Below are 12,378 nucleotides of genomic sequence, written 5' to 3'. Positions count from 1 at the left end.
TGAACCCCAGGACATTTAACCGCTGTGCCACATCCCCCAGTCCTTTCCATTATTTATTTTTAAAAATTCAGACAGGGTCTTGCTAACTTACTGAGGCTGGCCTTCAATTTGTTATCCTCCTGCCTCGACCTCCCCAGGCCTGCACCACCGCCCCCCCGCCGAGCTCTAAGAAAACTGAAGGAAATGCTCTGGGCAGATAATCCCACGCAGTTGGTGCCTTTGGTCCACCAAGGGGCAGCATTCCTCAGAAGAGCAAAATGACCTAGACTGTGGGCTGGGCTGGGCTGGGGTGCTGAAGGGGCTGGACTGGCCATTTTCCTTGTTAGGGGTTTCACATCCTCCTTTCCAAAAAGGGGACACAGGCCCACCCACCACCCTACCACTGCCCTCCAAGGGAGGTTAGCTCCAGGGCAGGGAGGGATGGGGACGGGCCTGAGGCTTCCAGGGGCCCTGGTCCCCCAACCCCAACCCTCCCTAGTCCCTCACAATCAGGATTCCCTGCACTATCATAACGACCGTGAGTGGCTGCCACTGGCTCCCTCCTTCAGGGTCAGGGAGACAGGAAACCCAGAAGGGAATGGCTCTGGATGGGCCACCCACAGGAGCTTGGCGCCCCAGTTCCAAGCTCTGGCTGGGTTCTCTCTGCTGCTTGTCTCCCCTGCCCCGTGTTGACCCGGCCAAATGAAATTGCGGGAGTAACCTCGCCCCTCCATTTATGCACTTTCCCCAGAGTAAACCAGAGTATTGAAAGCAGGAATGCTGGAATGGGGGCGCTGCTCGTTGGCGGGGTCCTGCTGGGCACGCAGCCAGCCCTGCCTCTCATTCTCAGCACCAAAACCAGACCAAACCCAGGGCTGGCCAAGCCGTGTCAACATGTGGTCCCCGTGGTCCGTGTGGTCCGATGACGTTAGAAGCAAACGCTGGCAGGTGAACGTACCTTTCCGCCCTTGAGGATTAAGTGCCACACAAGGTGCAGTGGTGCAATGTCGCTGTTCTCCCATGCTCGGGAGGCTGAGGCAGGAGGGGCCTGAGTTCAAGGCCAGCCTTAGCCATTTAGCAAAACCCTGTCTCAAACTAAAATCAAAAAGGGCTGAGGCTGTAGCGCAGTGGTAGAGCACCTCTGGGTTCAATTCCCAGTGCTGCAAAAACAAAAGCAAGATTTAAAAAACAGCAGCAACGACAATAAGCCCACCTCCATCCCGAGAGCATGAGCAAGGCCACAGATTTGATCACCAGCATCAGAAAGACAGAAAAAAAAAAAAATTAAATGCCATTAATTTTTGTATTCTTCCTCTCTTCCTGAGAGTTTGACCCAGGCCCAGCAATAGGTCACCTTTAAATGCTGCACCTGTCAATCCTTCACCATCTCCTGCTCGGATTGTTGCAGTAGACTCTTATGTTGGTTACTAGGCAGCACAAGATCCCATTCAGGAGCCAGGTGTGGTGGCCCACGCCTGTAATCCCAGCAAATTGGGAGGCTGAGGTAAGAGGATTACAAGTTTGAGGCCAGCCTTAGCAACTTAGTGAGGTCCTCAGCAACTTAATAATGACTGTCTCAGAGGTGCATCCTTCGTCCTTTTTATTTTTGACACAGGGGTCTCGCTAAGTTGCCAAGGCTGGCCTCAAACTTGAGATCCTCCTGCCTCAGCCTCTAGAATTGCTGAGATTACAGGTGTATGCCACTGAACCTGACTAGGTAAATAGGTCCTATTCAAAGCCAGCCTTGAAGGAAGATGAAAGAAACTTCACTATTTCAAAAGTTCCATCTCCAGAAAGCTCTGGGAGGAGGGCAGCTTTATTTACTTATTGAGGTCCTGGGGATTGAACCCAGAGGTACTTTACCACTGAGTTACATCGCAGCCCTCTTTATTTATTTGCTGAGGCAGGTATCACAGCAGTAAAGTTTCTTTAGAACTCAGAACACAAAAAGAGAGAGCCCAGTGCAGTTGTCCACATCTGTAAGCCCAGCGGCTCGGGAGGCTGAGGCAGGAAGATCATGAGTTCAAAACCAGCCTCAGCAACTCATCGAGGCCCTGTCTCTAAATTAAAAAATAAAAAAGGGCTGGGGTTGTGGCTCGGTGGTTAAGCACCCCTGGGTTCAATCCCAGTACCGAGAACAAAACAAAACAAAACAATTCACAAAAGAAAGGATGTTAGAGCTGGAGGAATAGCTTGGAGAAAGGCTGAGAGGGAAGGCCGTTGCCGTTCTCCACCCGCGGCCTGGGCAAGCCATTCCCATGGGGGCTGGACACACATGCAGTCTGTTTCCTCTGCGGTCCTGTCTTCCCAGTAGGAGCCTCCAGATCATTTGCCTGCCTCAGTTCCCACCTGTGGCCTCCTCCCCCACAGGGCTGTCTACCCTCTCATCTTGGGCTTTCAGGGATCTGCCTGGCCCTCCCTGCAGGGACCGGAGGCATCAGCAACTCCGGACTCCCGGCCACTTCCCCAGGCCTATCCAGTGTCCTCCGTCTCTGCTCACACAGCCCCCGCCTAAGCAGCCCTCCCTGCCTCCCGCCCACAGTGGATCAGTGGAACCAGTGAGTTGTCTCTCAGATGTTTTCCATCGAAGAGCTTGCCCCTGGAACACACTGAAACCAAAGCTCAGCACAAGGCCCTGAGTCTGAGCCCCAGCACTACAAAAATAAATAATAAAATAAAAAGGTGAAAAATGGACTGGACACAGCAGCACACACCTGTCATCCCAGAAACCGAGGAGGCCAAGGCAGGAGGAGCGAAAGTTTGAGGCCAGCCTCAGCAATTTAGTGAGACCCTGTTTCAAGATTTAAAAAAATGAAAAGGACTGGGGATGTAGCTCAGTGGTAAAGCCACCCTGGGTTCTAAACCCAGTACCGTAAAATAAATTTAATTTGAATTTGTCTCTTGGAGGTTGGTAACAATGGAGGAACTTGCTCTGCAGGAACATGAGGTCAGTTGATCCTATAATGGTTCCACAGAGGCCCACAAGCCTCCTCTTGTCTCCTAATTGAATCCTGTTCACACCCTTGCCACCCTTGCCAGCCGCGAGCTCCCCGCTGTCTCTGATCTAACCCCCGCTTCAATCTGGGCACTGCTTCTGTCGTCCCACAGACCCTCAGCTCCTTCCTGAGATCAGAGACAGCAGAGGCCCAGCGCCGGGAGGGGCAGGGAAGGGGTGAGGATTAGGACTTTAACGTAAATAGGAACCACTTGGGGTCCCAGCTACAAACCAGATCCCGAGGGTCGGTCCCTCTAGGCCAGGGCTGAAGGCCCTGAGGCCCAGCAAGCCCCCAGCTGTTGCCGATGCTTCTGCTCTGGGGGTCACTTGCCCGCAGGGGCCTGCCTGGCAGGGGGGCGGGGGGGAGGCAGATGGGGCACAGGTGGAAGTGCCTCCATCCAGGGGTATAAGATGGCCAGGTGGCCGCTGCCCGCTATGCTGCAGGAGGGATCAGTCAGCACCATGGGGCTGAGCTACGGGCTCTTCATCTGCTTTCTGCTCTGCGGGGGCACCGGGGTGTGCTCCCCGCCACTGCTCTGGCCCCTGCTGGGCGGGACCCGCCCTTCGATGCTGCCCGCATCCCCCGTGGAAGTGGAGTGTCTGGAAGCGCAGCTGGTGGTCGCCGTCCACAGAGACCTTTTTGGCACCGGGAAGCTAATTCAACCTGCTGATCTCACCCTGGGCCCGGAGGGCTGCCCGCCGCTGTTCTCCAGGGGCACCGAGGATGTGGTCAGGTTTGAGGCTGGCCTGCATGAGTGTGGTAACAGTGTGCAGGTGAGGCTGGGCCCCCTGGCCCTGGGGGGGACACGGGAAGTGGCTGGTGGAGAGCCTGGTTGCAGTATGGCGTGACCTCTCCCTTGTGGGTGGCGAGGTGAAGCAGCTGAGCTGAGCCCAGGCATTGTGGGTGTGGAGCAGTGGGGGGCTCCTGGCTCTGGCGCCTGAAATTGGGGAGGTGGAGTAGAGTCCACATTGCAGTGACCTCTGGACCAGGCCAGGCACCCTGCTCTGAATCCTTCTGAGGATCTATGACCAGATCTACCCATGAAAGGGACGCAGGGGTGATGGACCCAACACAGAACAGGGAAAGGGGAGGATAACCCTGTGGGTAGTCCAGGCCAGAGGCGTTAAAAACGTATTGGGAAGAGAGACACTGACTTCAGAAAGCCTGGAAGTAGGGGGGTCTGGGGACACAGGCCTGTAACCCCAGCAACTGGGAAGGCTGAGGCAGGAGGATCTCAAGTTTAAGACCAAGCTCAGCAACTTAGCAAGGCCCTGTCTCAAAATAAAAAAACAAAGGGCTGGGGATGTGGCTCACTGGCTAAACAGCCCTGGGTCCGATCCCTGGTACTCCCCCACACACTCAAAAAAAATGAAGTAATCACTGGGATGCAGGGTTAAGAGGGGCAAATTTTGGCTGGCTTCACTCCTGTTTGATGGCTTGAAGCTTTGAATTAAGTGTCTTGGGACCAGGCGCAGCAGCACATGCCTATAATCACAGTGGTTTGAGAGGCTGAGGCAGGAGGATCAGGAGTTCAAAGCCAACCTCGCCAACTTAGTGAGGCCCTAAGCAGCTCAGAGAGACCCTGTCTCTAAATAAAATACGAAATAGGGCTAGGGATGTGGCTCCATGGTCGAGTGCCTGCGTCCAAACCCTGGTATCAAAAAAGTCACAACACAGGTACATCATAATTCTGTCTGAAGACTTCACAGGCTTTCACTGGTTCCTGTGGGCAAGTCCAAGCAGCAAGGCTTAACATGGGACGCAGGTATAGAAAGAGACCTCAGGTAGCCCAGGCCATCCCCCACCCCTATGGCAGGGGGGAAGTGAACACTCAGCAAGGCAGGTACACAACTCCCCAGCTAATCCTAACCCCCCTGGACCTACTGCTGTTAGTCCATGGGAGGCTGGTCCTCTCCGCCCCCTGTTCCTACTCACATGACCCTGGACTCAGCTTGGCTGGGGAGCTCCAGCTCCTGGACCCCTATAGGCTGAGCTCTAGTCTAAAGTGTGATCCTTAAGGAATCTCAAGGACTTGCTGTCCTTGTCTTCCTGGGGGTCAGAGCTGCAGCAGTTGGTGGCCTTATATACTAAGGAATGAGCTCGGGGGCACTTTACCACTGAGCTCCATCCTTTAGCCTTTTATAAAAATTGAGACAAAGCCTCAATTGCTTAGGGCCTCACTAAGTCAATGAGGCTGGCCTCAAACTTGTGATCCTCCTGCCTCACCCTCCCGAGTTGCTGGGATTACAGGTGTGTGCCAGCACTGCAGGAGTTTTTGGAAGAATTAGTCTGGCTTAGTCCCAAATTCTAGAATAACCTGGAGAGCTTCTAAAAACTCTATCCAGGTTGCACCCCAGACTAAATCAGAACCGGCATGGGAGGCAGCCATGAGCATCCAAGTCCCAGATGACTCCAGCAAAGCCTGGCAGCTACTTCCTTTGCCAGTGTTTCCCCTCCTGCCTGATCGGGTTCACCTGGCACTGGGGACTGGACTCGCAGGTGCACATCCTCTAAGTCCTGCAGGCTTTGGCTCAGTGTAATGCTCCACCCTGAGATGAACTCTTGAACGAGGGCCTTCATAAACCATGCTGCTGGCCCCTTCTGGGGCACTTGCAGATGGAGATTCAGAACTGCCCTCTGAAGACCTGGGGTGGGGGCAGCTGAAGAACCAGGGATCTCCTCTCTAGGCAGGCTCCTCCTCTGGCAGTGTAGTGGGAGGAGCAAAGGGCCCAGTAGGGCCTGCTTGGTCTCCTCCCAGCTCCGGAGACCACTGCACCTTCTTCCACTTCTGTCCAGTCCCCAGATAAGAGGGGCAGGTGATCGAAGTGCTGAAGATTGGCCCAGCACTGTGGCGCTTGCTTGCAATCCCAGCAATTCGGAGAGGCTGAGGCAGGAGGATCACGAGTGCAAACCAGTGCTATAATAGCCCTGGGTTCAACCCCCAGGACCGACTGCCAAAAAGCGGCACTCCCAGTCCTGAGGGGAGAAGCAGTGTGTGTACCCCAAGGTCGCTGGGCAGCTGATACAGACGCCTGCAGGGGTGTGGGGGAAAGCCTAGGAAGCAGGACCACAGCTGCGCAGTCCCTCCTGGTTGATTCCACCCCCGTGGGCTGCCCTCCCTGTCCCCTCATGAGGGCCAGACCTGCCTGGGCCAGGTGATGCTGGTTGATGAACACCCCACCTTGCTCCAGGTGACGGACGATGCCCTGGTGTACAGCACCTTCCTGCTCCATGACCCCCGTCCCGTGGGAAACCTGTCCATCGTGAGGACAAACCGCGTGGAGGTTCCCATTGAGTGCCGCTACCCCAGGTCAGTGTGGGACACACCGATTGGGCCCCCTGGGTTTGGAGTGCTGCTGGCAAATGGCTTGGCTTGTTGGCAGCAGATTGCAGGTGGCTTCAAGAGGGGAAAAGTACCTGCAGCTGTGGTTACTGTCCTCGACCTGGTGGGTGCAGGGTGCCTTAAGTTGAGTCGGAGCCCCTAACTGGCATTAGAGGCCTGACTGTTGCCTGGCTGCCAGTAGCATGAAGCATGTGCCTGTGAATTTTGCCACCAAAGCGGGAGGTGAGGGTGGCCAGGTCTGTACAGACAAGGCTGGGGCCTGATCTTGGGTGTAGATAGATGTTCAGGAGGATTTAGGGACAGGCTTAGGCTTTGGGAACCTTGGTCTAGCTGCTTGCATGAGCCACCACTGAGGATATTGCCATGGAGAAATCGGACATTCCCATTGCTGTGTGCCCCGAAGGGGGCGTGCCCTAGGACACATGTGGGCAGCTGAGATCGTTCTCCCAGGCAGGGCAATGTGAGCAGCCAGGCCATCTTGCCCACCTGGGTACCCTTCAGGACCACGGTGTCCTCAGAGAAGAAGCTGATTTTCTCTCTGCACCTGATGGAGGGTAAGCCGGGGTAGGGAGCTAGTGGAGCTGGGAGGGGAGCTCTGGGCAGCCTCTAGCTCCTGGCTATGTCCTCCAGAGAACTGGATCGCTGAGAAGTCATCCCCCACCTTCTACCTGGGAGACACGGCCTATCTCTGGGCCGAAGTCCACACCGGCAGCCACCCACCGCTGCAGCTGTTCGTGGACCACTGTGTGGCCACACCTACGCCGGACCAGAATGCCTCCCCTCGTCACAGCATCGTGGACTTCCACGGGTGAGGCCTGGGCTGCCTTCCCAGGGGGTCTTGGTCACAAGAAGGCCGGCAGCCAGCTTCCCCAGCCTGACGCCATTCCCTTGTTCCCTTCCAAGTTGTCTCGTGGACGGTCTCTCCGGTGGCTCTTCTGCATTCCAAGCCCCCAGGTCTGAGCCAGATGTTCTCCGGTTCACCGTGGATGTGTTCCACTTCGTCAACGACTCCAGAAACACGGTAATAGCATCTTAAAATTGACTAGAACAAGATCGAACTCTGGGTCATGCTTAATAGCCTCCTGGTGGCCAGGCATGGTGGTGCAGGCCTGTAATCCCAACAGCTGTGGAGGCTGAGGCAGGAGGATCCTCCGTTCAGGGCAGCCTCTGCAACTCAGCAAGGCCCTGTCTCTAAAATTCAAAAGGGCTGAGGATGTGGCTCAGTGGTGGAGCACCCCTGGGTTCAATCCCAGGTATCAAAATACAACCTCCTGATGTCCCTCATTGGCATCTCCTTAAGCAAATGACTTACAGCTGCCTCTGTACCAGTATCTAAACCTCGAGGGCCTCGCTAATGCCCACAGCCTCATCTACTTGGCCTGAGCAACACAAACCCATAAATAGAAAATCCATGCAAGATTGAAGAGTCGGGATCCTAGAAATAGAAAAAACTAGAACAGGGACCCAGGTGGTCTACCTGACAGCCCAAATAAAACCAATAACTGCTGAGCCTGGTAACCAGACTGTGGTGCCAGTACCCAGAGGGCGATCAGTTGAGTGAAGGTGTTGCTCCTTCGGGAGTAAAGCTTTGTGAGCTCTGCCGGGTAGCCCCTGGGACTTGGCGAATCAAGCCTGGAGCTTAATTTTTATTTCTAGTAATTTTTGCAGGAATGTCGACCCTGCTGGTCCAAGCGCCCTACCTTGCCAACTACCAAGTTAGAAAAGAGAACAAAGGGATGGAGAGGAAGGGGAGGTGAGACCTGACCCTGTAGCCATGACAGGGACAATGTGCAGGAAGCCCAGGTGAAGCTACAGGGCACTGTGGACTCCAACAATTAAATCAAGTTGCTTTGAAACCAGTTCCTAGATACGGGAGTGGGGGATGGGAAGCCTGGAATAGCTGGTCAGGGAAAAGTGGTTAAAGTAGGGTTTTCTAAAGGTGCCAGGGCTTGAACTGACCTTACTAGGGGTTAGTGCTCTACCACTGAGTTACATTCCCAGCCCCGGAAAGTAGTTTCTGGGTTTTTTTGTTTTTATGCTGCTTCTCCACTGATCTCTTGGAGATACCATAAAAATACCCATGCCTGGGCTGGGGCTATAGCTCCATGGTAAAGATGTTAACATGTACAAAGCCCTGGGTTCAATATCCACAAAAAGATATCCTGCATTTTCACATAACTAGGTGGGGTTTTTACCAACTTCTAATGAAAGCCTTAAAACACAGGAAGCTTTTCTACAAATGCATGCTTGCCATCTAGGTTTTTACCATTAGCATTTTTTGGTACCAGGGATTGAACCCAGAGGACTTAGACACTGAGTCACATCCCCAGCCCTATTTTCTACCTCATTTAGACAGGGTCTCACTGAGTTGTTCAGCACCTTGCTTTTGCTGAAGCTGGCTTTGAACTCATGATCCTTCTGAGCTGCTGGGATTATAGGCATGCACCAGGGCACCCAGCTCAAACAACACTTAATTTTTTTTTTTTTTTTTTAAAGCACCTTTATGGGGCTTGGGAGATAGCTCAGTTGGTAGAGTGCGTGCCTTGCAAGCACAAGGCCCTGAATTCGATCCCCAGCACCAAAAAATAAAAATAAAAATAAATCACCTTTATTGGTGCTGAGCATCTAACCCAGTGCCTCACGTGCTAGGCGAGCATTCTACCACTGAGCCACAACCCCAGCTTTTGGGTGATCCTAATAAGCAGCCAAGTTTACAAACCCCTGAGATGGGCCCCTCTGGTTGGACAGTGTCAAGGGACAAAATGCAAGTTGAACACATGGTTGCTAGCAACCTTGCTGTGAGAAGGGAAATTGTCTGGTACAGATGGGTAGATGACAGGTGAGGCTGGAATCTGAGGTGCCGAGATGGCCTGAAGCTCTGTGGCAGGTCCTGGGTTGAAATGGGACTGGAGAAAAAACAGGTGGCAAAAGGGTAATGGCTGAGATCAGTGACCTTGTGGGTCCCAGGGTAGAAGAGCCTGGTTGGAGTAGAGAGTTGAAGTGGACAGCAGACATGGCCCAGGGGATGGAGGGTGAAGATGAGCCTTGGTCCAGGTGCTAGGCAGCTGCAGGGGTGCAAACTGAGCCAGTAGGTGTTGCTTTGAGATCAGAAGACCACGTAGATCCGTAGAAGGAGCCTGAGACTTGGGCAGGCTCAACCTCAAAGGTGGAAGGCATGGCTCAGGCAGTGGCCCAAGGCACAAGGGAGAAGGAACAACTTTAAGAGCTGTAAGGGGCTGGGCACTGTGGTATGCATCTGTAATCCCAGCGGCTTAGGAGGCTGAGGCAGGAGGATCGAGTTCAAAGCCAGCCTCAGGAACTTAGGGAGGCCATGAACAACTCGGTGAGGCCCTGCCTCCTAAACAGAGGGCTGGCCATGTGGCTAAGTGACCTTGGGTTCAGTCCCTGGTACAAGAGCTGTAAAAGAGGCTAGCTAGACACAGCAGGGCATACCTGTATTCCCAGCCACTGGGGATGTGGAGGTGGGAGATCTAACCATTTAGCAAGAACCTGGCTCAGAAGAACTATAGGGGAACCAGCTGAGGATCTCGGGCTCTAGTTTTCACTAGAAGAAATTGTCAGGAGGACACTAAGGACAAAAGCAGTTCTTCTTCCTAGACAGATGGATAGGCTGGCAGCCAGAAATACATCCTGGTTCCTGAAAAGGTCTGACTTTGTTTGAGGTGGTTTCCCTGGAGGTGCACTTGGCCACTAGGTGGTGGCCGAGGCTTGTGGCTCTGCATATGCCTTAAGCTAGGAGATGGCACAATCCCCATGTTGCTCTAGAATTGCACAGGATGGTGTCGGAACCCTGCCTAGAATGTGCAGGGGGAACCCTAACCTGGGGTGACCCAGGGTTGCACTGAGCCCTGGCTTGGCCAAAACACCCCCGACCAGGCTGGACCACAAAGGCCCCCCAGCCCAGGTGCTAGGCAGGGGTATCAGCCTCTGAGCAGCTCACAGGGAGCTAGTTCTCTCAGCTCCCAGCAGCAGGAACTTATTTTACTAGAGGGATTAAGTGGCAGGTCAGCCTGGGGCTAGGCTAGATCTAGGCAGGGCACTAGCCTAGTCCTATCACCACAGAGATGCTTGGGGATACTGACATAGGACAGATAGACGTGCTAACTGGGCTGGGGATGTAGCTTGGTGGTAGAGCAGTTGCCTAGCACGTGTGAGGCCCTGGGTTCAGTCCCCAGTATTGTGCAGGGAAAAATATATGCCCAAGGATATAACTAGAAAACTTGTGTCTGTTCAGACTCTAGAGAAGCTAGTCCAAGAGACCTCTGTCCAAACACCTGGGGTCAGAGAAACCACTTTCCTCTGCTGAAAAGTTGGGCAGCTGAATGCAGTAGTGCATGCCTGTAATCCCAGCAGCTCAGGAGGCTGAGGCAGGAGGATCTCGAGTCCAAAGCCAGCCTCAGCAAAAGCAAGGCACTAAGCAACTGAGACCCTGTCTCTAAATAAAATATAAAAGACTGGGGATGTGGCTCAGTGACTGAGTGTCCCTGAGTGCAATCCCTGGTACCCCCTCCCCCAAAAGGGGCAACACTCAGTGACTACATTCATTCCTAAGAGTAGTTTGTCAACCAGTCAAGTGACAGGTGGCAGTCTTAAAAACCAGCTAAGCTGCCTGCTAGAAAGGTATCTACTGCCTGCCTTGGTCACCTGGAACTGGGTGGGGGGCTGCTTTTGTTAAATGTTTTTAGTTGTAGATGGACTTGATGCCTTAGTAGTGCTGAGGACTGAACCTAGTGCCTTGCACGTGCTAGGCATGCACTCTACCACTGAGCCACAACCCAGCCCTGGTTTGGGGGCTTTAGCAATGCTAGATCCCTTGTCTCATTCCTGAAGCTGACCTCGTGAGCCCAGGGCTTGGCATGCCGAGTGGTGGAAAGGATCCGTGGTAAATGATGGGTTCCCGCCTAGAACGAGATGTGCTACTCAGTCTGCAACTTTGGGGTAAACTGAAGGATGGAAGCCATCTCTCCCATCCCTAAAAGGGCTAAGGGTTTTATAAGAACCAGTTTGTCAAAGTCAAAGACACTGGTGCTGTCTTTCAGATATACATCACCTGCCATCTGAAGGTCACTCCTGCTCACCAAGCCCCAGACCAACTCAACAAAGCCTGTTCTTTCAACAAGTCCTCCAACAGGTGAGGAGACCAGACCATGCCACTGGGCAGGAACCTAAGCGGAGACCCCTGGTGTCTGTTACCCCGAGTATACTCTCGGCAAGGACTCTGAGCTGGTTGTCTTCTCCCCTCAGCTGGCTGCCAGTGGAAGGCCCCGCCCACATCTGCGACTGCTGCAGGACGGGGGACTGTGGGTTTCCAGGCTACAGGAGGCAGCCCCCTGTCATGAGCCAGGGGCCCAAGTCCGCTTCACGAAACCGTAGACATGGTATGTCATGAACCAGCCACTGGGGTTGGGTTGTCTACCCCACGTCCTAGGACACCTGTGACTTTGGGGTAATGTTCTTCCTTGTCCCCCATTAAGGCTGTTGATTCAGGGGATGTGGCTTCAGGCGTCATACAGAAGGCTGAAGGGGCTCGGAGTGCCTTCCAGAGCTCTGGAACAGCTCTGCTGTTGTCCCAGGAGAACCCCTAGGACATGTTGGTAGAATAACCAGCTGTTAGCGGCAAATATAGTTCAGCTTATGGAGGCAGCAAAATCCACAGCTTGATTCCTGGTTAGGGACCAAAGTGACCTCCAGGTGTCCCGTTCCTCTTGCAGTGACAGAAGAAGCGGACGTCACCGTGGGCCCACTGATCTTCCTGGGGAAGGCGGACCGTGGGGTCGAGGGCTGGAGTGTTCCTGCTCAGGCCTCCGTGGCGCTGGGCCTGGGCCTGGGCCTGGCCGTGGTGGCATTTCTGACCCTGGCTGCTGTTATCCTGGGCCTTGCCAGGAGGTGCCGCGCTGCTTCCCACCCTGTGTTCACTTCTTAATAAAAGAAAGCCAGCTCTGGATGTGGTGCCCTGACTACAGATGGGCATCAGGGTTGGCAGTGGCTGCCAGGGACAGGGCGGGCTGTCCCACAGCACAAGTCCTCAGGCAGGACCAT

The 12,378-nt window shown here is 54.1% G+C and overlaps 1 protein-coding gene across 1 annotated transcript; it reads left to right on the top strand.

Annotated features, from left to right (window-relative positions):
- Positions 1–3,436: 3,436 nt before the first annotated feature.
- ZP3 (zona pellucida glycoprotein 3) lies at positions 3,437–11,814 on the top strand (the record flags this gene model as incomplete). Its single annotated transcript, XM_079120078.1, has 7 exons — positions 3,437–3,748; positions 6,167–6,289; positions 6,773–6,872; positions 6,949–7,126; positions 7,222–7,339; positions 11,379–11,470; positions 11,584–11,814. The coding sequence occupies 7 exons, from the start codon at positions 3,437–3,439 to the stop codon at positions 11,726–11,728; spliced, it is 1,068 nt and encodes a 355-aa protein (XP_078976204.1). The 3' UTR covers positions 11,729–11,814.
- Between the last annotated feature and the right edge of the window lie 564 nt (positions 11,815–12,378).

Source organism: Sciurus vulgaris (assembly GCF_902686455.1).
Source record: "Sciurus vulgaris genome assembly, chromosome: 18".
Classification (NCBI taxonomy): domain Eukaryota; kingdom Metazoa; phylum Chordata; class Mammalia; order Rodentia; family Sciuridae; genus Sciurus; species Sciurus vulgaris.
The sequence above is the reverse complement of the archived record's forward strand: the minus strand, read 5'-3'. Positions and strand labels throughout refer to the sequence as shown.